At 41.2% G+C, this 24219-nt stretch overlaps 1 protein-coding gene across 2 annotated transcripts in view; it reads left to right on the top strand.

Annotated features, from left to right (window-relative positions):
- Positions 1–1669: 1669 nt before the first annotated feature.
- rbms1b (RNA binding motif, single stranded interacting protein 1b) overlaps positions 1670–24219 on the top strand; it is a 29059-nt gene continuing 6509 nt past the window's right edge. The window contains exons 1-5 of one of the 2 annotated variants that reach the window (XM_030080571.1): positions 1670–1741; positions 13645–13826; positions 18594–18652; positions 19925–20016; positions 23694–23851. In XM_030080571.1, coding sequence (XP_029936431.1) covers positions 1670–1741; positions 13645–13826; positions 18594–18652; positions 19925–20016; positions 23694–23851 — 563 coding nt within the window. Of the gene's footprint in view, positions 1742–8746; positions 9057–13644; positions 13827–18593; positions 18653–19924; positions 20017–23693; positions 23852–24219 lie in introns of those variants that run through there. The other variant, XM_030080572.1, reaches the window with a different exon arrangement.

Here is a 24219-nt window from a genome sequence, read left to right as displayed (position 1 = left end):
AGGATACTCAGCTTCCTGTCATCGGGGGCCCTGCCTTGGATGCACATCGCACTGGAGCCTGGCTTGAGCTCTGCAGTAAATCTTGAGCCACTGAATGGTCCACCCCTTGTTTCCTCCATGTCCTGCAAAATAAACAATCTGCTGTAGGTCTGCAGAAATGTGAGATCAGACAGAGGGCAGAGCTGAGGACTCTGGCATGCCGGGGGAGGAGGAGAGGAGAGGACAGGAATGCAGGAGGAAAACTCACAGATCAGATTTCAGGAACCCAGAATGTGGCTGAGGAGAACGAAAAGAAACCACACAGTAGAGACCCACATGGTAAAAATGAGCTAATAGATGGAAACAAAACAATGATGCTGTTTCCTCTTTTTTTCCCACACACATCTACCTCACAATAAAACTCTGCATCGTGCATGGCATTGTGTTTTTGATTCATCTCAGTTGCATTGGTATATGCATATCTATCCATATGTAGCAGTACAAATCCGTGTGCTTATCTGTATGAAACAAGGATATGTAATATGGCTGCCATGGAGGCATCAGAGGAGGCCAGTGGCCCACCACGCAGAGCCTGGAGTTTGGTTTCCACCAGTAATGGAGGGGAGAGCTGCACATTATATTGTTTTGGTTGAGGATCTGGCCTCGGGTTCCTAACATCTAGAGGAATGCTTTGAGGAAGATGTGGTGAAGATACATATGTCAAAAACTGCAAAGAAGTACTCCTCAGTAGTCCAGAGAATCTCACTCCTGTGATGAATTTCATCATAATTTTAACAGTGGTGTCTGCCCTGGTCTCTGTTAATGGATTTTTAGCATTCCAAATACCAGGGAGGATCATGTTTATCATATCATATTGTTTTGTGTAAAATTTCCATTATAGTTATTTGTAATTACAGTGGGGTGTGCAATATTTTCAGCAGCATTTATTGAGGGTTCTGTTTTGTTTTGAAAGCAAAGGTCTGATGCAGAAATAGGGCAAAAGACCTTCCTGCCTGGTTGTAGAATTTCCTGATTTTAAGTGAGAGGAAGTTCTCCCCCTGTTCCTGTGAGCACAACAAGAGACCAAACAGAACCAAATAGCTAATAAAAGTTCAAATTACAGGAAAACGAATGAGCTTCACTTCTCACAAACAAACTATTATTGGCAAATCGCCTTTTGGTCATTTAAAAAGTCGACCTTAGTTTCACAAATCAGTCAAATACGAATCAAAATGAGCAAAAATAATTCATGTGTTCTAGCCATATTTGAAAAAAAAAAAAAAAAACACGGTAATAATTTTTGAAGACAAAAATAGCCTATCCCTTAGTTTTTGGGACAAAATGTGGAAGATGTGGCGGAATATTTTATTTATTTGCCAACTCGCTTAGTTTAATAGGGATCGACAGCTCTTCACCATAAACTGAGCCACTGAAATATGACTGGTCGCCCTCCAACACATGCATTGATTTCAAACTTGGCAGCGAAAGACAAATTTAGCCTTTCCGACGTCCACGCAGAATCAATGTCCTGCGTGTGGAAAAAGAGGGTCGCGGTGGTGCGCGCTTCCCAGAGAGGGTGAGGTCCGACACATTTCAACACCACGGTGGAAAACGAATGCGACGGGACTATTGGAATTGCACTACCAGACCAAATTGAGAGCTTGTGCGTCCAGTTTATATTTCTGTCTTCATGGGAAAAGTGTGGAATCAACAGATGTACCCTCAGTGCTCCTATTACTATCCCCAATACCTGCAAACGAAGGTACAGTGTGTCTGTGTTCTCGTGGGATTGGGCGGACTTGGGGCAGCCGTGCGATTTTCACAATCGACTCATCGATCGCATCTTGATAAACTGCAGCCACCAATGTGGAAAAGGCTTGATTTTGTTGTGTTAAATTTGTGTGCACTTCGACCCTTGTCAGAAATTACAAATAGGACGGACATCAGTGGATTTTGTCAGTGCAATGCAAGGCTTTGCTTTTAGGAACTGAGAACAGCCGATGACTATGTCCTGTAATGCAATTAATACTGTATAGGCTGTGTCTATTTTGTACCTTTGAGGAGTAAAAGACTTGCAGATTGATACGTTTTTAAATCACTTTCTTAGAGCAGGCCTATGCTTTAATGGATTGAGCACCACTTTGGGGTAAGGGGAATATTTAGGTTAACTGATGGTATTACCACACAAAGCATCAGTACAGGGAAAAAAATGAAAAAGAGACAGGGCATATGAGGTTGTGAGGTGAGGAAAGTCCCTAGTTGACCTGCAGGCATCTCAGCTAACATAAAGAGGCTCCAAATGCTCTGCATTACTCAGGCTCATGAAAGTTTTATCAGTATGACTGCCTATTAAATGGCAAAGTGCTGTAGGCAATTTCGACCAGCAGCAGTAAACATAAACCATGCATTCAATATGTACAGATTAGCAAAACCCCACAATATAAATGTGATAGAAATCATGCATTGGTGAATTCACAGAGGTACTTGCTACATATGGACTCAAGAACAGGGCTATTCATTCAAGTTGGCCCTTGTGATTCAAAGAGATGCCACAGTTGATCTATGTAGCCTTGATTATTCATTTGTGATGTTACTTTAATACAAAAGTTGCCTTTAAACATGGGGCATAAAGCAACAGGAGAACTGATTTGATAGCACATTATGTCGCTGTGCTCAGGTCTCCTGTGATGCCAGAAAATCAGCACTGTAATTATCCCACAGGGGGGCTCTCCTGGTTGCCCTCATGAAAATAAATGTGTATTTTATTTGTCTTAATAAGGCCTTCGACCTTAAGTACTTTGTGATAACACGTTTTAATGCTTTGATACTGGAAGACAGTGCTGATGTTCTTCCCGGGTTCTTTATCAAGACTGTTTTGCAAAAGGGCAATGTTTTGATTTACTATCACAGAATCACAAAATTCATTAGTAAAGTGTTATATGGAAAGAATAGAGGAAAGAAAAGAGGTGATCACTCAGACATCAGTTGATTTGTTGATATATTTATGTTATTTCATGGCAGCCTGCCACCAGCCAAATGAGCTTTTAATCGTTATTGAGGTGAATGCATTTACTACTATAGGACTTGACATGGTGAGAATGTGGACAATGGCATTAGCTGGCTGTGCTGAGGTTGGACAGCCCTATACAATGTTTACAATAAAGTTAGGAAAGTTGCCTGGCAGCGGAATGTACACAATGAAAGAGCACAGTGGTGCTGCTCTTTATGTCAGTGACAGGCCTGAAAAAACTCCCTTTGTGCTCATATGATTCTCATTCTAAGGACATTTGACATGGACAAAACGAGGGCCCAGGAAAACAATAAAACCTTCAGTGCCACTGATGGTCACTGTCAAGTGTTTCCTGTTTCCTATAATAAGAAGTGTCCCCAAAAAGCTTTAATATGTGTATAAAACTATCAGCAAGAAAGCTGCAGGCCTGTGTGTGCAATCAATTCCAACAAGTGCAAATCTGCACAGTATCAAGCACTCAAAAAATAAATGAAAGTATTATGTAGTTGGAAGTTCTGCCAGGGCATAAAACATCCCCAGAGAGCGCTCACTGGACAACCCAGGAACATAGCACGATTGTAATCCATGACGCTACACTGTCGTCATCGTCCTTGAGTCAGCATAGCAGAATAGTGATCCATTATGGTGGCCACAGAGCCACTGAAGCAAGATAGTGATCCGTCACTTCCAGATGTCAGCCATCCAGGATCATGTGCTACAAACAGTGATGTTAGTTTTGTGTCACGACAATTCTAATGTTTTATTAGGTTTTTTTTATTATTATGTTTAGTCTCTTAATGGTTGCTTTAATTTCCAAGTGACCTACAATGATTAGGACAGAAAGTGTTGTTGGATTGTATTCGATCTTTATTTCTCATCAAGGCTGGATAGGTCATATCCATCTCATATCTTTCTTGAATCATTTATAACATGTCTTGTCATGTGTTTTGCATATTATGAGCGATGAGAATATGAAAAATGGCTCCAAAATAAATTAGTCAGTGGCTAGAAATTTTTCTCTTGGTGGGGTTTGGCAAGGTGGCTTAGGTCACTTTGACACTTGCTGTGTTCCGTCCAGTTGAATCAAATAATGGTGTGTTTACCCCCTTGGTGCGGTTCGTTTGGTTTTGAGAGAATCGGATCGTTTCCAGGTGAACTCTGGAGTGGTTCATTTCAAGTGAGAAAGTTGACCGCACCAGTAATGCCAACTTTGGGTTGAGAAAGAACTTTATGACCTACTGTGCATGGCTGGTATCCCTCAGAATGCAGTTATGAAATCATGACACTGCTTTACTATCTCCAGATTTCTACACCTGTACTGGGATCGGATGGCAACATCTCAGACCAGTATCATCACGAACAGAGTTGAATCTGGCTCTCACACTGTTTTCTTAATCTTCCTTTGATGAGCAGCCAAAAGGAGGATGACTGCCATAACCACAAATATCAAATGAATATTCTTGTATTATGGAAAGAACCTTTTTCTTAATACACTTCTATCTTCTGAAACCTCACTTTGGTTTACATACTGTGGTCGGCTTTTATTCGAACCATGCAAAAGCCAACTGAACCAAACTACAAAAGTAGTAATGTGTGACTTGTTAGTCCAACTTGTTAGTCAAACAAATACTTGAATCACACAACCTTAATGTAAATTTGTGTAGTTTACTCATATTGGAGGTGCGATAATAATTCCTCACTGCTCCTCACAAGAAACCCCCTGAGAGAACCACTGCACAGAAAGTACAGGCAGTCCAAACCAGGACCAAGAGCTGCTGCTATACTAATCTTATTTACTAACAGAATCACAAAAAGCTACTTATCTAATTTCCGTTTTGTTACCGATATAATAGTGCAGTAAAACTACATGCCTGTAATAAAACTGCAAACACTGCAAAATTAGTTCCCTGTAACATCAGATCTCTCAAAAAAACGTTTCATGTATCTTTGACCTGCAATCTGTGACACAGATATATGAAGTTTCCAAAGAGCAGTGGTGCTGCGGTGATGGCAGAACATCAGTGCTTGGTATCAGTACCATCAGTGCTGTAAATCAAATGCAGATTACCTACCACATGGGCAGGGATTTCCGAGGATGCTATGATAATTTATGGAAGGATTTTGGATACACGGGCAGGGTGCTGTCTATCATCTAGAGGTCCCGTTACATTATCAACCTGTCACTTTTTCCCCTGCTTTTCCAGCTATTGCGAAGATATAAAAGCACATGTATTTCTCTTTTAAAAAGACACAGTGAATAATTCTAACGTTATTACTTGGCGCCAGTAAAATGACTCATTCACTTATTCATTTTTGGGCTCCTAGTCATGGATAACTGAGTTGAGCTGTTATATACACCACCCCCACACCGGCACCTCATTTAAAGGCAAGAGTTGTGGATATGTGGTCTTTCTTCCTGTGTGACACACACATATAGGCACTCACAGCTCTCTTTTGTGGCTAACCTCCACTCTTAACACTCAAGAGTCACTGGAAATGAATCTGCCGGCGCCGCAGAGGGGTTACACCTCCCGACCCCACCCCTTCCATCTAGGCAGGAAGGTAAACACTGAGCTGTTCCTAAAAGCTTCCTGGAGCCACTGAAAGGCTTTGTCCAACACTGGAACTGGTTGTGGTGTGACACTTTTCTCTGTGCTCAGAGGGATCTAACAGAGGGGAAGTGGATTGGGGAGGAATGCCTTTCTGGCTTTTACAGAATTGACTGTGAGACTTTAATTGGTGTTATAATGTGTGAGGACACAACAGAGAACAGCACTTGCTTCATATACTTTGGAATCATGTGATCATTCAATAATGGATTGCTTTCATTAGAAAAAGGAAGAGTGGAAATAAGTAGCACAGTATTTTAAACACTCTCAATTGGAAACACTGTTTATTTCCCTTGGAAATACCCTAAGAGTGAGCCTGTGTGTCTGTGTGTGTGTTTCTGTGGCTTTGTGTGTTTGTACCCTTGTCATCTTTGCATGTGCGCATGTCTGCACATGTACTTCTGTTTGTGTGTGTGTGTGTGTGTGTGTGTGTGTGTGTGTGTGTAATCTAAGCCTGCATCTGCATGAAAATCGAAAGAGTTCCCTCACATGGGGAGGAGCATGTGCCTGGGTATTTGTTCTTCTATCAGCAGAGACTGTCCTTTCATATCAAAGCAACCTGCTGTAAGATCTCAAATATGTACATACATACATAAATACATATATGTGTGTGCGTGTGTGTGTGTGTGTGTGTGTGTGTGTGTGTGTGTGTGTGTAGGCACTCTTTTGTTTATCTTATAGAAAAAGCACACAAAAATATTATATACTACTAGTTTATAATATACCAATTTACTAATAAGCCACAACATCCATGATTTGTTTTATTGGTTGCTACAATGCAGCACAAAAGCAGGAATCACAGATAACCTTTCCTTTGACTGCTTCATAAAGGGGGGTGGCTCTATTGGCCCTCTGTCTGCCCTGCTCCCCTTTCAGTCAGTGACCTGAGCAGAGTGCTGAATCAGGCCTCTCTCTTTCCTCTAATGGTGACCTATTGACTCCTCATGTTGGCCTGGTGAACTCCTTTACATGCTCTACTGGTGACCTTTGGTTTCATTTAGGAATAGGAACAGCGTATCACATATCACATCAATGGATTTACATTGAGCCTATCTTTAACACCCTGCAAAAGCACAGGAAGGGTCAAAATAAAGACCTGTACAATAAATAATTGATATCATTAGGATCACAATAAGAATCTCCCAGTGATTAATGATCCTTTGTGTGGTAAGTCCAGTTTGGTTCCCTGCTAACGTCGATGCTCTCCTCCTTGCTGTAGTGGACAATGTGTCTTCCTACAAACTGCTGGGCTTAACAGAAAACGATAAACAAAGAGCATACAGAGGGAGCACTTTGGCACAGTGGGCTCCTGATAGTAGGGCTGGCCAATATATCAATATTATATTAACATCATGATATGCAACTGGGATTTTGATGTTGTAATCTCGTGATATTGCATGTGTCGCCTTTTCCTGGTTTTAAAGGCAGCATTACAGTACAGCTGTTCTGTTATTTACCTCTACCTGCTTTCCATCATATCCACATTAGTAATGGTTGTTTATCAAAAATCTCTTTTGTGTAAATAACCTATGATTGCACCAATAGTCACCCATACAATTTTGTCATAATATAAACATTGAGGTACACATTAGACATCTGGCCCTTTGTCTGTATGTGCTTTCTCGTTCATATTGCTATAATGCACACTGGAGTGTGGTTCAGTGTGTTGGTGAAAGAGAAGCCTACACAGGTTCCTTGACTATGTAGACAAGACAGAATATTTGATTGTGGCAGTAACTTATTTAAGAAGCCAGACTGTTTTCCCAAGCAGCCAATGATCATCATCACTGACATGAGACAGACAACCGCTGCCCAGACAGAAACCAGGAGAAGCATGAAGGCAGCACAGGGGAAAGGATAAAGCGTGACGCTTGTACCTTCCTGAAGGTCGCCATTAATTCACATTCTCTAGCACCGGTGTTGGTTTTCTAATCAGCAGGTGACAGTGGTGGGTGAATTGCTTTTGATTTATAGCTCAGCATGCCCCCTTTACATTCTCTGCTGGTGTTACCTGCTTCAATGAAGTCCTCCCCTCTATCAACCACAACGATATAGCGAGGCCTTTACTATTATTGTGCACAAGTAATCATGGAAGCCCTCTGTTTCAACAGTTTTTTTTGTGTCTGCAGTCTTATCTCCTTTTGTAAACAAAAGGTTGCCTCATTACCAAAATCTAAATATGGTTTTAGAGACTTAAAGTTATTGCCACTGTAAGCTGATTGTTTGGTTCTTGACACAAGAGTAGTACATGACAATAACTAATTTCTAAATTTAGAGTAGGGCTGTTTTCATGCTATGTACAGCTGTGTTTTTTTTTTTTTTTTTTTTTTTTAATAAACACTGATGTAGGTAGACCAGGACTAGTTATAATAATTTCATTTGTGACAGGTAAAATTCTACTTTAAATATGCAGGCTTACATGCATATGATCCAGGTATGTTAAATAGTCTATATCCTGCCTTTTTTGTGTTTCCTTCCATATTTCTATTTTATCAAACGTCAGTGTGTGTGACATAGACGCCCTCACACTGACAAACTCCACTGGAATTATGGTAGCCTGTCTTGTTTTGAACTACATTCTTAGTGAGGCTTATTCTTTAAACACGACACTGCGCATTACAGTTAATATTGACTATAGGCAGTGTACAATAGGTTACATTACTCTTGTAATAAAGAGGGAATACTCGTGTAATTATGACTGAATCTAAATAGAGAAGTTGATGTTATTTGTCCTTGTTGTGTGATACATTATCGATGGCTCCTCTCTGTGTGATACTTGTCATCAATAATGTGTTTCAGTAGGCTACAAGTTATCAATTAAGGAAAAATACAACCGAAACTGGCCAAAATATCACAATGATGGCCAGCCGCACGGTGGAATGTAAGGTATGAATTCCGGACTACATGAACTGCTAGAGGGGGTGAAACAATATATTCAATTTGGTTGTTTTGTCGACATGGTCAGCGTTGGTTAGTTGCAAGCATTTGTGTACATTTTGGTGTAGAGGAGGACTACTTTTTGTATCGGTTCAATAAAAAAATGGGCAATAATTTCTATGTTTCTTGTGGACATTGTAAAAACGCCACCCCCACACCGGTTGGCCGGTGGTTTGTCCCGCCGTAGCAGGGTCTGTCCTGTGTAGGATTGACTGCAAATCAATGAAGCCAGTCAAACAGACGGGGTTGGGCAGTCGAAGTTGGGACAATATACGGATATTTCTATTGCCGGATGTTCGACTAGTACAAGGATATGTATATAATAGGTGCATAATCTTATTTCCGTGTGCTTTAATGGAATAAGGAGGAGATATATGAGGTCAAAACTGCTACTTAAACCGGTCGTTGGATGTTAGTCAGAAAGTGGTAACTAGAAGAAAAAAAACCTACCCTCTCTATTCGGACTGACGATGATTTTTGCTAATACTGGCAACCCTCTGAGGACTCCGTATCGCAAACAGGTAAATGCGCTTTTATTTGCAATAGCCTAGCCCTCAGACATCACGTCCACAAAGCTGACTTAATGGAAGTAGCAAAACAGGTCTGTTGGACACAGCCCTTCGCCTCGCCTGTAGTCAAAACTTAAGGACGTTTACAGCCTAGTCTCTGCGAGAATACAAAGTTTCCATTTGCCATTTAAAAGGACAGTAGTGTGTGTGTGTGTGTGTGTGTGTGTGTGTGTGTGCGTGTGCGTGCGTGCGTGCGTGCGTGCGTGCGTGCGTGCGTGCGTGCGTGCGTGCGTGCGTGCGTGCGCGCGTTTATTTCAGCTAGCTGCATATTGTGAAATGTTGAAGCGTGGAAAAAAAAATTAAATGGCTATTTGTGGGTCGACTGTAGTTTAGGTCAAATGGTATTGGGAGATATAATACTGGCTGTGGATGTGAAGTTTTATGAGTCATATGTAATTTGGTCTTTTTAACAGTATGGTGATCAATTGTGGGTGGATATATAAGGATATAGAGAAGAGAATATTATGTACTCTGTGTATTATATAGGAGCTGACCAGAGGCAAAATACTACTAAGCAGGAGTCAAACACAAGTTGTAAACAATTCAAATTGCTTTAGATTGCCTAGTTTGTAACATCGCACATTATGATGAACTTCTACTTTATTAACCAGTAATTAAGTGTAATATATATGTGAATTGTTCTTAGAAAATAGAGTACACTTTAGAATATTAGCTTTATAAAATATCATTCTGGCTATCTTCTACATATAAATCTCCCTATGAACTCTTGTTGCACTCTCTCAGTAGGCCCATATAGAAAATGTATGGATAGTGAAATATTGCCCATCCATGCATCCAGCTTGTCCCAGTTACATATAGATTTTTTTTTTTTTTTTAAATTCCCCTCAGCTGAAAGATTTGAATGATCATATTGGAGGGCTCTGTACTATTCACAGTCATGCTCAAGCTGTCATCCTAATAGAGCACACACTTCGAGCCTGTGGCTAGAGCTCCATGGGCGAGGCCTGTTACTGGAAGCCCTGTGTATTTCCAGCTCGGATATGACGGGCTCTGCTGGTCTGGAGCTGCCTGATAAGATGCCGTCTTCTCCTCATCACAGTCTCTCACGGTCCTGCATCTGAGTAGTCAGGCAGTTGTATGAAAACAAATACGCTTTCAGTCCCACAGAAAGGGAAGTTGCACTCACATGAAGCCCAGTCTCTGAAAATGGAGGGCTGTTTTTTTGTGGGCATTCTCCTCAAAGATTGTCTTTGTCCACATATAGCTGGAGGTAGGAGCACACTTCCTGTTGCCTTCTAGTGGGACAGTCTCTCTCTCTCTCTCTCTCTGTTTTGTGTGTGTGTGTGTGTGTGTGTGTGTGTGTGTGTGTGTGTGTGTGTGTGTAGGTGTGCATGCTTTAATCAATTACTTGAAAGCAGGTTATGCTTCACCTCTCGTTACTGGGCTGACCTGTTCACAGTTATTTAAGGCAGTTGATTGTTTTGATCACAATGATGACTGTTAAGAGTTCAGAGCTATCTTGTGTTATATTTATCTAAGAAGATACTTCTACAGCTCAGCATATTCTTCTAAATGTGTCACAATAATATGAATTAATCAAAGCAGGACTTGGAAAGTTTACCGACACATAACACCAGATGTTGATCTATCCAGCATTTCACTGTCCCAGACTGATAGGAATTTTAGAAATTCATTGCATCCTTTCTTTTCTGGATTATTTATGAGATGTTTCTAAATCACACCAAACAGCTTTTTTTTTTGTTGTTGTTTTTCAGTTTAAGACATGATAATATGTGACAGGATGTGACAGACCTTAGTATTATTTTTCAGGGATTCTCTCATTCTCTTCTCCAACAGCAGATTAATTGCAGTTTTTACTTTTAAAGCTGCTTACTCACAGATCTATTTACAGCTTTAAAAGTGTGTTTAGTTGATACTTATTCTAATACTAAAGGTTAAATGAATATAAGATTGTGCAGCAGATTTCTTATACCATTAACAGGCTATGGAGCCTGAAATGATGTTGCCAAATTGCCTGTAATTTTTACCCAAATTTTAAACTACTTTCCTTTATGATTTTTGACAGTTCATTTCAGAACTGAACTTTACCAAGCCCATAGCATGAACATGAATTGTTATAACGCATTCGTAATGCTTGAACAACAGCTTCACAACAGCTGGCTACCCGCTGGACTGCAGCTATCTGTCACATTCTGCCATATTCAAGCCTTATATCAACTTTCATTAGTTGCTTGTGGAATAAGTATGATTTGTGACATATAGGCAATAAAAGTTTCAAAATAAGAGCCCTTCTGTCAAATTGTGACAGTTACTTTGCTCACTGAAGAAATAATGCCCTTGTCTTAGTCAGGAATGCCTTATGAAGCTTCTTTTTAATTGTTATTATTCTTTTGTCATAAGCTCCACCCCTTTGTTTCACACACTTTTTGTCACGTTTCTCTTCCTCTTCTCTACATCTACAGCTCAGGCTCTTATACAGCATTTGTTGTAGACAACAATATAATGAAGATACTGATGTGAGGTATAAATTATTGTCCACTTAGGATACACCAGAGATTTATGCTTGAGCCACTCTCGGAGTGCAGGATAAACATGGAATACTTGGGTGTTGAATTTCAGCTCTACATTATCTGCAGGGTCTGTTGCATTATTCACCATGAATTGTTATTCAAACCCCTTCAATGCAGAATTACTTTATTCTGGTTATGGTTAGTGAAGAATTAATATTTTGAGATACTGAAACATAAGCTATAATTGCAAGCTTGTGTTGTTTTGAACAAATCATTTTGAATGAAAACCTAAAATTTTACACATTAAAAGAAAAGATCATGATGTCAATACTGAACTACTGTAAACTCAGTACATACCACTATTAACCACATTCCACATTCAAACTGAACTGAGTCATTTAGGAGTCATATATTAGGCTATTTTACCATTTTACTTTTTTCATTCAGAGTTGCAGCTGTGACCTGGGAGTAGTCTAAGATCCATATATAAAACTGTGATGCATGATTTTTTTTTTGCTGGTAATAGCTTCGCAAACAGCAGAATTTTGCCACCGTTCTCCTGCTTGTAAATAAGGGCTAGTCATAAGGGCAGCTGTGACATGTTTCACATTTTTAGCAGTTATCATCATCCATTTTGCTGACTTGAGCTAATTTAAAGGGATTTGGCCAAGAATAATAAAAACATTTCACCAACACCCCTGTGACTCTTATTTATTTAGCAACAACATTAACGGTTGAGGTAAGTTTTCCATGTAAGCACTTTACACTGAAAACACAGTGTGCGTTTTGTATTTGAAATCACAGAATATGCCAAATAGAGCAATTAGCTGGCGGATGGTAAAGAGGGTGAGGACATTGCTACAAAAACAGCAGGTCAAGTTGGATTCACGGCAAAGGCGTGTGAGGCCATTGGTTGGTCAGAGGAGAAGATCTCCTGCTTAGGCTTGAGTCCAGACTTGGGTTGCTCAATCCTGTCACCACCTCATGCTTGGGATTCCTTCAGCTTCCTGTCTTGTGAATCCACAGAGGAAGGTGGTGTGTGTGGTGGTGGTGGTGGGGGAAGGGGGGGATAATCAGTGTCAGACGCTAAAGAAGGGGAAGGGGAAGAGTCCTCGAAGGGGAAAGCTCTCAGCAGACCAACACATCTGTGTCCTCATAAACATGAAGCACAGCATTGCTCAATCACTAACGGGACTTTTTCCTCAGATGAGCAGGACAACAGCAGCTATTGTTAGCAATGCCCATGTGATCTTGTTACAATTAGAAAATGAACTGAAACTTAATGGCATGTAAAAATGTTATGCCAACATTGTTTCGCTGTGTTTTATAATATCTCAGAGCAATACCTATAGGGGCGATACAGCTTTTTTTTTCTTGGCTACACAGAGCAGCTGTCAGTGAAATTGCTGATTGTACAATGAGCCCTAATTGAAAATGTTTAGGTCAAACAGTGTGGTCTTGTACTGGAGATATGATTGTTTATGTTGACCTGGGAATGGCTTCGATCACACACTCAGGCTCTTGGTGTCACTGGTGTCAGAGATACAGGCCCCTGTGGACCCAGATTGCGCTGACTGCTAAGCTGTGAAGGAGATTGCTCTGCAGATATGTATTACTGCATTGTGTAATTTAAATCCTCAGGCTGGACAGACACCCACTTGATATATATGATGGAGTGTCCGGATTTCTTTATTTGCATGTGCGACTATGGGTGATTTAGCATAGCCACATGATTTATGGACCAAAAGCAGATGGTCCCTCCTCTGAGAAATTTCATGCTGAAGGGTCAGTTGTCACATTCTGTTACATCTCGCTCAATAAATATTATATTATATTTTGTCAGCAAATTGAGAGCACACTGCAGCCAAACAGCAGTGCATGTGTGTATGTTACACAGAGGAGGGTCCTCTCATGTCTGTCCACATCTCAGAATTGTGTCTATGTTGTCTCTCTTTCTTTTTGCTAATGCAGATACTACACAGCAAGTTGTTTTGTTTTGTCTTGGCTTGGACTCAACACAATTTTGCATGTTTTCCTCGCTTTTCCAGCCACCTGTTGCCCCGTCATCACACCCCATGGCGCCGCCCAGCCCAAGCACAAACAGCAGCACCAACAACAGCAGCAGCAGCAGTAGCACTGCAGGCTGGGAACAGCTCAGCAAAACCAACCTCTACATCCGGGGTCTCCCCCCTGCAACCACAGACCATGACCTGGTCAAGCTCTGTCAGCCGTGAGTACCACTCTTCCTCTTATCGTTATCAGCTATTGATCAGCCATTGATATCTGGGGCCAGTTAGTTTCAGAGCATGGTAGCAGTAATTTATTGAGATGCAAGTGGAAAAATAACATGAAAAACGTAAAAAAAAAAAAAAAAAAAAAAATATATATATATATATATATATATATATATATATCTATATCTATATATAATGTTAACATGCTATTACACAAATTCCTCTGCATATTTGCTGTAATGGAGGTTTAGAAAATGAGACTTTTTTTTTTTTTTTAAAGTCCGACAAGCAGTTCTAAAAGAGACATTTTATGATAGTTTCTCAGTTTGGTCTTCGCTAAGCCTGTGATATTCAAGAAAAATAATGTGATGGGTGATTCATTACCAGTACAGCATAGATACATACTGAGGGACTACCTTCATGGCTACAACATTATTAATTTATTACACTGTAAATTGTCACTCACTGTGAGTGAATCACAAAGTGAATCCTACCGGCCTGTGTTTATGTCTCTCAGGAATGGATTTCAGAGGTAATCAGCCATTCATGACGAGTAGAGTATTTGGCCTCGGGGTGCATGGTCAGACCAGAAGCAGCTAGGGGACTAGTGTATTTCAGATTATGGAAAATACAGCAACAATATAGCAGGCAGGGTCATTACATTTGAATATGAAATGAGACATGACCTTGAAGGCCGTGTGAGGAGGAGGGTGGCCGACAGTAAATGGGGCACAGCAGCAGACAGTTCATACATCACATGGGGGGAGAAAGGGCCGGTCTCGTCCACAGCCCTCTTTGTGTACTGAATGCTTCACATCAGATAAACAGAAAGACCACCATGGTGAATGGAAGATCTTGGGATCATGGAGGACCCCAAACACACATACACACACACACACACACACACACACACACACACACACACACATACACACACACGATATCTTTGTGGGGACATTGTATTTACTTGCATTGATTCTCTACTGCCTCTCCCTATTTTTAGCCACAACCAATTTATGCCTAACCCTAACCCTAACCTAATAAGCCAAAATTATCCTTTTTAGCTGCGACCACCAGCTCTATAGCTCGCTCTGTTGGCTGGTTGCTTGGTCCACAAAATTTTCCCAAAACTTTAGCAGCCACAGTTTTCATCCTAGCAGGCTGAAATTTGGCATGGAGGTCAAGTGTGTGAAGTTGGGTGTTTGTGTTCATGCCAATCGGCAAAAAGGGGGCGTGACAGTGGGAGTGGCTAAACAGATTCATGTAACATGGACAAATTTTGTAGAAAGAGACCCACACACACAGAGAGACAGACAGAAATGCACAGACACACTCAAACACTTTCATGGGTGATGGTTTTCCCCACCCCTACACTTTTGCCATGCCCCCACTCATGAAACCTTTGTCGTAGACTCTTGTAGGAGGTATCGTTGAACTTAGCAGAGTTCCTTTTTCATTGGTGGGGGTTTGCCATGGATGTCAAGTGTTTGTGAGGCTCTATGTGTGTGTGTGTGTGTGTGTGTGTGTGTGTGATTGCATGCACATGTGGATGCATTGGCGTACGTGGTTGCAACTATTGCAAATTTGCACTTGTTCCTTTGTGAGGACCCCCCAAAATGTTATCACAGCTCAAACTGTCGTCACAAGAACAGTGTTTTATTATTACCACCTAGATACCAGTGTATCTTGCATCTCAGAAGAACAGAAGTATTTCACAATATTATGCTGCAACTTTTTGATTCTAAGAACAATAGTTTGCAAAATATGAATAGGGCTTTTAAGTGACTGATAATATTCTAATACAGTGTGCTGTGTCATCAGTTTACCGTTAACATTCAGCAGCACTGATACTGGGTCCCTCTCACAGGGTCAAGCAGAGGAACCCTGATATGTGTTAAGCAGGACTTTAATATTTAGTTTGTCATTGAATTTAATGCATAATAACAGTAATGTGTTTATATTGGCATTGCATTTTGGCCATGTTGTACAGTTTTGATGGTACTGCCAGTGCAAAGCTGCTGTCACCATCTAAGATTTGAGATTAGAGGTCAGATGAAGGAGAGGTCGTAAGTTCATGCTCTTTTACCCAGTGTTGTATTTAGCCTAATCCCTGACGAGAATATCCCCCTATCTGACTGCAGAGTACATCCTGGCTTCTAGGTATCACTATTGTCCTTACTTCCCTTACACAGATGACCTGCTTATGAGGTGGTTGCACCTGGATAAATTTTTGAGTTGATGGCCATGCCGGGGAAAGGGATTGACACACAGGACAAATTTAGTACAACATGAAAATGTGCCATGAAACAAGTAGTCTAACTTGTACATAATTACATTGTCCTGTTTTTGTTTTTTTGTTTGTTTTTAAGAAATTATCATGTCCACAGCAATGGTGGACATTATGAATGAATGAATAGTAATGTTTTAAAGATTTTTTTCTTGGCTTGTAATAGGTCAAATAATCATATGAAAGGCTATACAGGTGCAGGACCTACGATATTTCCTAAATACTTTAGAAATGATGCTAGATTTCTGAACTGTCAATTTTACAGGACATGACTGAAGTGAGTGATGTTTACAGACATGTTTTGATTGATTTGAACCCGGCACCTGGCCATCATCTGTATGTACTCAAGATGAGTAGGAAGGATTTTGACAGAGGGGGAGTTGATTAATGCAGACACCATGCAGCTGGGTTTATGTCTGACCTGGGACCTTTGTTGCATCTCTCTCTCTCTTTCTCTGTATTTCCTGTCTGTCTCTGTTTCGGCTGTCAAATAATGACAAAAATGGAAAAGGTTTTTCACTTTGCGTTGCTCTTCTGATTGCATTTTTTCCCATCTAATCTGACAAAAAAATTACCTCCAAAATTGAAATGCTCTTTTTCTTCTTTTGTTAGCAGCTTTCTGTAGTTAACTTGAATGAAAAAGAGACTTTTCTTTTACCTTAATAGAGAAACCTTATTTTTGCAAACAGACCAAAAAATAGACTGACATACCAGGGTGACTGACAGAGCATTGGTCGTAAATAGTGTCACTAGGAATCAATAAACTTGCAGGGACTAGTCTCTGGATCCCACAGAGGAACTGGGATGGGAGAGAATCTGAGAGGAGATATGAATTACTCTCGGTGCAGACTCTGTGTCATAGACAACATTGTAGGTGATTCAAGCTCCCAGGGTTGCTCTTGCAGCATCATGTAACTCACTTATAAGGTGATAGTTGAGGGCTCCTCACAGAACTCCTCTGAATAACTATTTTTACTGAAAGATGGATATGTGCAATATGTTTTGAATACTCTCTTCTCATGGAAATTACAGTTTTCACTTAGAGCTGTTTCTACCCAGGCAGACGTGTAATGGCCTTTTGCTATAGCCCTTTTCTGGTTTTGCATAACATGATATTAAGTTCAGTGTGAGAATTGAACCGCTGCGTGACTGACAGTCAACTGGGAGTTCAGCTGTGTCCCTTCGCACAGATGAACCTCTCCATGTCCTAGATTAGTGATAGGGTGCCGTAATCCCCTGCCTACTTTAACCTCTTACTTTCACCCTTTCCATATCACATCCGTGGATCATGTGCAGAGGGATTGGGGTTGGATAGTATTGCTGGGGTTTGCCTGCGTGGTTGGAGCTGACACCGCAGTGATTCCTGTGATTGATTAATTTGGAGTCAATTAGTAGCAACCCCTCCTTCTTTGTGCTTTTAACCCACTGCAGCACAGTGTAAGGTCATGCCAGCCTAGAAAAGCAAATACAGTTGGAGGGCGGTTTTTGAATGTGTGCGGACACAAGCATGAACATTCAAATATGCAGTGTGACACAGAGAGAGAGAGATTCAGAAAAATACAGAGCAAGAGACTCAGACAGTTGTAAGTTATTCCCTCGATTTGAATGCAGCTTGATCCTGTAATTATTAAGCCACAGTCTGTCATGAGTTGCAGAGGCACCATGTGACTGTACCATTCGGTAAAAATATGCCACACATCAGATCTGTCAGAACCTTTCGCAGCTATACGTCAGTGTCAAGATGAAGGTCTTCTTGTTATCCAGCGGCCACATGCACAAAGCCCCTTGCCATGTCAGAGCTCAGCGAATCCCCTCATTAATCATCTGTCACCAAGGCTTATCTTTTATCTCTTTATGTGGGTCTTCTTTGCTGTTATTGGTCTTGATTGTCTCTGTCTTGGTGTGTTGCATTGGGTCTTGCAAAGAGAAAATTGCCATATAGCCTACACCATGGAGATGTTTTGTGTTCATGTGGGTTGAGAAGAAAAGCAGCATATCTAGGGGTCAGCACAGGAGTCATATGTTATATGTGGTTGCTCCGGTATACCACAGAGTGCCAGGAACATAAGATGTCACTGGGAAATGGGTTGCCTCTAACCCAGCGCTGTCAGCCTGTAGCAAAGTGTAGCAGGTGAGAAAGTGCCACATGCATTTTCTTCAGTTTTAATACACTACAGTACCATGCTGAATTCTTTTGTACTTGAAATGGTTTGAATATTTTTTTGTTCTGTTTAAATGTTTCTTTATTGTATTTGATAGAAGAGTTTTGTTTGGCCAAAGGGATAGGCCTGTCTAACTTTGCACTCACTTGGGGGAGATTTTCAAGTCCACATGGAAACCACTTCCTGTTTCTCATAGTTTTACAGTGATGTCATGAATTCTTGCACAAGCCTCCCTTTCTTTGTGTCTTTTATAACTGCCTCTTTCTGGTACATAATCTGACTAACAATACCTTGCCTTTCTCCTCCTCTTGTAGGTATGGCAAAATTGTGTCAACAAAAGCCATCTTGGACAAGACTACAAACAAATGCAAAGGTGAGTAAGACTGTCTTTCTGTTTACAACATAGCCCTCAAGCAGTAATTCAGTGTTTTTCTTTGTTATTAAATATACATACAAATCATGAAGTAGTTTTTAGTCAGTGTCAGTGTACAATATTGACAGCGGGCTATGTTGAAAAATGAATGATGTAGCTTGCTGCCGACTTCAGTGCAGTGAGTTTGGCAAGGGCTGTGAAGGAAATCAGCTCTGCCTTGCTTAAGTCATTCAGCAGCTATGCAATTGTCTCAGAAGGGTCGGGCAAGTCAGGAAACAGACTGACAGGCTGGTAAAAAGCTGCCACACAGCTCATGTTATTTTTAAGCCTCAGCCCTTGACTGTTGGTGTTTCACTGCTGTGGGTGGGTCCCGGGCGAAACTGGCAGGTCCCTGGCTCCTCCTCTCCTTGCTGAGTGACAGCATTGGCTCCGACCCAGTCCTGGTAGACTGCCCACCTGACTAAAGAGGGACTTACTGATTCTATCTAGCGCTGATGGGATTAAGAGAATGCTTTGTAACTCTCCTCTGGATTATACAGATGCCAGTTAATCGAAGGCTCTCAGTGAAAGGGGACACCGTTAAAGACCTTGTAAATCTCTAAGTGAATTTTAAATAGAACCCAGAGATGGCTTTGGCAACAATTTTGTTAGGCCCTAGAGTTTTTAGAGATCCTCTATTTGACTAAATGCAGTTTTATTTATCCCACACTACTATTATTTTGCTATTACTTCTGTGTGTAATAACTCCTACTGTATTATTAATCTCAGTAATAAGAGTAGAGTAGCCATTTAAGTTCTAGTACCACTGTGACCCGCAGGTCAGTTGATACCCTGTGAAAGAATACCAGCACATTCGCCATCAATGAGCTCAAAGAGGTTAAATATAGCGGCCACAGCAGAGGCCAGGGACTATCGGTCCACCCTGTTTGTACCCCCCGAGGACAAAGAGCTGACCTGAGCCATGAACGTCACCACTGCTATCTGCAGCCTCAGCACTTTCCTGCCTCCACTTACACACACACAATAACACGCATGCACATACACATACTCCCACTGAGACGGCTTTACATACATGCATGCACTTATGCATAGACATACACTGTATATATACCCACCCAGGCTTGATTATATGAAAACACACTAGCTAAACAAGTGAACACCATCATGAGCCACAGAGATGCATAGGTCACTCCACACAACACAGTGACCCTGCTTTTATTTGTGCTGGCCATAGTATATTGTGCCATAACTCTGCAATGCTTGGTCCCTCAGGATATGGCTTTGTGGACTTTGACAGCCCCGCTGCAGCTCAGAAAGCCGTAGCTGCCCTGAAGACCACTGGTGTCCAAGCTCAGATGGCAAAGGTGAGGATGCATTTCAGTCTAAATCCTGATATCACACCAACACAACTCCCCCAGTTATACTGTTTCCCCCTTGTGTGGTTGGTAAGGCAACCAAAATCTAATCCTTAAACAGCAAGGCAGGAATTGCCTTGACTGCAGTGCTTATGAGCCCCATCACTTGGTCTCTAGACCTCTCAGTGACTTGGTTGAATCATGACGGAAAATCTGAAAGCAGTGTGTGTCTCTTCACCCTGATATGCTTTCGGATACATTTGTGATTCACTGCAGGTGTGTGTGTGTGTGTGTGTGTGTGTGTGTGTGTTTGGTTGTGTTTATGTGTATGGTTTGCTCTCTGCAAGTGTGTATGCATATATATCTTTGATGGTTCCCAAAGGCATCCTGTCAGCTGAGAGCTCCCAGCCAGGATTTGGAAGGGTTTCAGGAGTGAATGGCGCCAACAGGCAGACTATGGGGTGTAGAGGCTGGTGTTGCACTGTGCTGACAGCAGGGTGACATGCTGCAGAGGGTATCCACCCCGGAGATGTGCTTCTAAGCCTCCATGGCTGCAGCAGAAAACAGTCTTTCTGTCCCCTCGAAAGCACCCTTAATATATTGGACAGTCCTAGTATAGTGCTGTTTAACTTGAGCCTTTCTAGACCTAGATATAGCAAGAGGACCTCATCCTGTAAACATTTTAGAAACAGTTACTCCTGTTACTCACTCTGTGGCTGTATGATGGTCAGTGCTGGGTTCGTACGCATTCCCAGAAATCCGGGAAATTCATGAACTAGTTTTCAAGTCATGAAAACACCTGGAAAATTCAAAGCTGTTATCTTTTGCTGTACTGCAATGCCACACATTGGGAAGGCAAAACAGGTCAAAACACAAAATGACACTTTGATCAACATGGTGTTTGTGTGAAATCAACACATTTGTGCATGTTAGCATTTGCAGTTTCATGCAGTTTTGAGCTATTTGGCCCCTTTGTCCAATTTGAATCATTCTAAGGCGACCTTCTGTGAGCAACAGCTAACATGTATATAAAACACTATGTCCTTGAAAAATGCTGTTGAATGATTTTGTTATAATAGTGTGAATTCAGTGTCTTGCAAGCCCTTGTGGAGTAGGCATCATTATGATTTAAGACACTACAATAAATAAAAATGCTAAAACTCTAAAAAAAAAAAATGTGTGGGGGAGGTTCTCATGACATGAATCACATCTAAATATGTCTTTTGCAGGTCTTGAACAGTTTCTCTTAGTCTGCTCTGAGTAAAAAGTTAAGGAAATGTCCTCTTGTTCTGAGAATCTATACACTAGGTCATCAACCATGGTACACTGTGGCCAGAAAAGCTGGGACGAAAGTAATATGTCAGGTTAATTTAGATGACAGTTATTGAAACCTCACAACACAGCTGACAGATATTTGATTTATAGTGTGAGTTTTTGTCAAAGACATCATACAGTAAACACTCGAATGAAGAGCTTTAGAATGGGACTGCAGTAATGCTAGGCAAGACATTTTACACCCTGTGACAGCAGAAAGGGAAGTAAATAATTCTGTGTCGTCATGGTAACAGGAACTAGTAAAGTCAGGGAAATTAGTTCCCAAACACCACTAAGCAAGAACATTTTGGCCTCAATTCTCTGTCAAGGGATCTGTGTAGCTTCTTGACATGCCTCTGTGCACCCATTTAACTTTTTTAATTAAAATAGAGCTTCTTTAAGGGGCATACCTAAGTTTAATCTTTGTATTGTGTAAGGTAAATGCCATTATAAAGTTGGAGCCTTTCAGTCCAGCTTTATTCTCACCATCTCTGAGGCTTGTTTGGGCTTAATGGACTCTCCAACAAAGGTCCTTTTCCCTGAAAGTGTTTTTTTTCCTACGCCTTGGCACCACTGAATAGGCATTCACTCATTATTATTTCAATGGCAGGTGGGTGGGAAATCGGCAGATAAGAGTTTCCTGTCTTTTCACCTTATGTTACTTCAATGAATAAGTGCCTCATGATAGGCGACTGTCTTTCCTTTTTAGGGATGCATACTACTTTCACAATAACTTTGCAATATAGGGAAAGTCCCGTATCTGAAACTTGCTATCTTTACATAGGAATGTTTAATCAAGCAGTGTGGTTTAAATTTGGAGAGAGCAGCCTTTCACATTAACACCCAATGCACCCACTATTACAATCAGCATCCTTCAGTCATATGGCCGAACAATGGCATCTTTGCAGTAGATCACGTCATTTTCGAGAAGATCATGTAATATTCCCTCTCTGTGAGACTAGGCAAGCAGTAACTCCCCCTCCATCAGCCGCACCGCTCTTCCTTAGCTCTCCATCTGCAAGCACGCCTGAGTCACATGACAGTTAATGACTGACTGGTTGGCTGGTGACCCCATTCACAGCACAAACAGATGTCTTATCTCGCTGCCAAATTTCTGTCCCTGCATTTGTAAGAGCTGCTGCACATGCACAGCAGAGAATTTTTTTTTCTCCCTCAAATGTCGCTCAGATGATGATGATGGAGTCAGTCTTAAAGCAGAAAGGCTATTCTGGGTGACTTATCAATAAAACATGTGGTCATTCACTCTATACTCAAACCCTGTTTAAATAAATCACAACTAAGATTCTTTTTAGAATAGGAGCTATGCGACCACAAAAACTAGGTTAGTATTCCTTCTCTATCATGGAATGGAGGATTCTATTGTATAACAACACACAAAAGAAATGGGCTTCCTGTTATTAACAATTTATCAGATGCCTCTTTGCAGTGACATTTAGTGTCAGTTAACAGGATGAATGCTTGGTCCTGCCATCAATGACGTAAACTATGAAGGGTAAAGCAGTTCTTTTGCCCTTAGATATAATTTACACATGTACAGTATATGAGCATGAGTGTATGCATGCGTGCACATGTAGGAAAATCAAGGAGTGTTAGCTATAGCTCTACTACCGCTCTCCTTAGCGGTAGTAGAGCTTCCCAGAGCCATGGTGCTGAAATACGCCCCTGCACCCCTCCCTCCATCCTCTCATCTATCTTTCCATCTCTGTCACCTCAGAACCAATCCTTCTGATTGAACACCTTCTCTGGGTGGTGCACCGCAGGCCGGGGGATCATTCCTTGTCCCCTAATAGTGAGATGTTGATTTTTCTGTCAGCGTATTACTTTAGTAATCCAATCCATCCCTGTAGCTGGCTCTGAATGCAGCAGGACGCTGATGAATATTAATGGTGAGCGGCCGCTCCCCGGGGACCCGTAGCCGTGTCTTATGTTTCTGCTGATGCTATTGAAATACAGGAAGAAATCAGCTGATGTGGGCCTCAAGCAGCCGTGGGCTGCATGCAAATCTCTATTCATCACTATTCATGGTGACCCTTTATTACCTAAAACCCCCAACAGAGTCAGACAGGAAGCAGCAGAGACAAGCAGAGACATCATATAAAGCTTAAACTCCATCACTGATGTCCATATTTAATGTGTGGCTACTGCTAGACAAATCATTTAAAATGGTAAAAAAAAAAAAAAAAAGCTGTGCTGAAATCCCCCATCTACCTCCTCCCACTATGCATTTCACTGAAATCAACATGAATTTTATACTACAAAGTGATGGTGATATGTTTCCATGCATGTTCCAAGCAAATTGTTAAGAGTCATTTTACTATAGCTCTGCCTTCCTCTATCTTTTCACCATGCAGCAACAAGAGCAAGACCCAACAAACCTGTACATCTCCAATTTGCCTGTGTCGATGGACGAGCTGGAGCTGGAGAACATGTTGAAGCACTTCGGTCAGGTCATATCCACACGTATCTTGAGGGACTCCAATGGAGCCAGCAGAGGAGTGGGCTTTGCAAGGTGAGATTCTTCTTGCAGTTTATTCACAATGTTTTGTTGACTAGAAAGCAGTAATGCTAAGAGACGAGTTTTTAACACTGCTAAATACAACATTTTACCATCCATAAATCATTACTATGTTCAATTTTACGCACTGATATAATCACCATAAATAAGAGAGCAGTTTCTACTGGCCTATACACAATTGTTTTACACAGCATGCCATCAGGTTAGATTTTGTGGGAAATCTGCTGATTGCTTTATGGCACAATGTGTGTTTTCTCATTAGCAGATGCTGGAGATTACTTTGGAAAAATCATATCCAGCACGTTTAACTTGATCAGTGAAGCAAACGATAACAAATGCATGTGGGCTGTCAGAAGGAGGAG

Source organism: Myripristis murdjan, chromosome 21 (assembly GCF_902150065.1).
Source record: "Myripristis murdjan chromosome 21, fMyrMur1.1, whole genome shotgun sequence".
In the NCBI taxonomy this organism is placed as follows: domain Eukaryota; kingdom Metazoa; phylum Chordata; class Actinopteri; order Holocentriformes; family Holocentridae; genus Myripristis; species Myripristis murdjan.
Note: the sequence above shows the minus strand (reverse complement) of the source record. Positions and strands in the feature narration are given on the sequence as shown.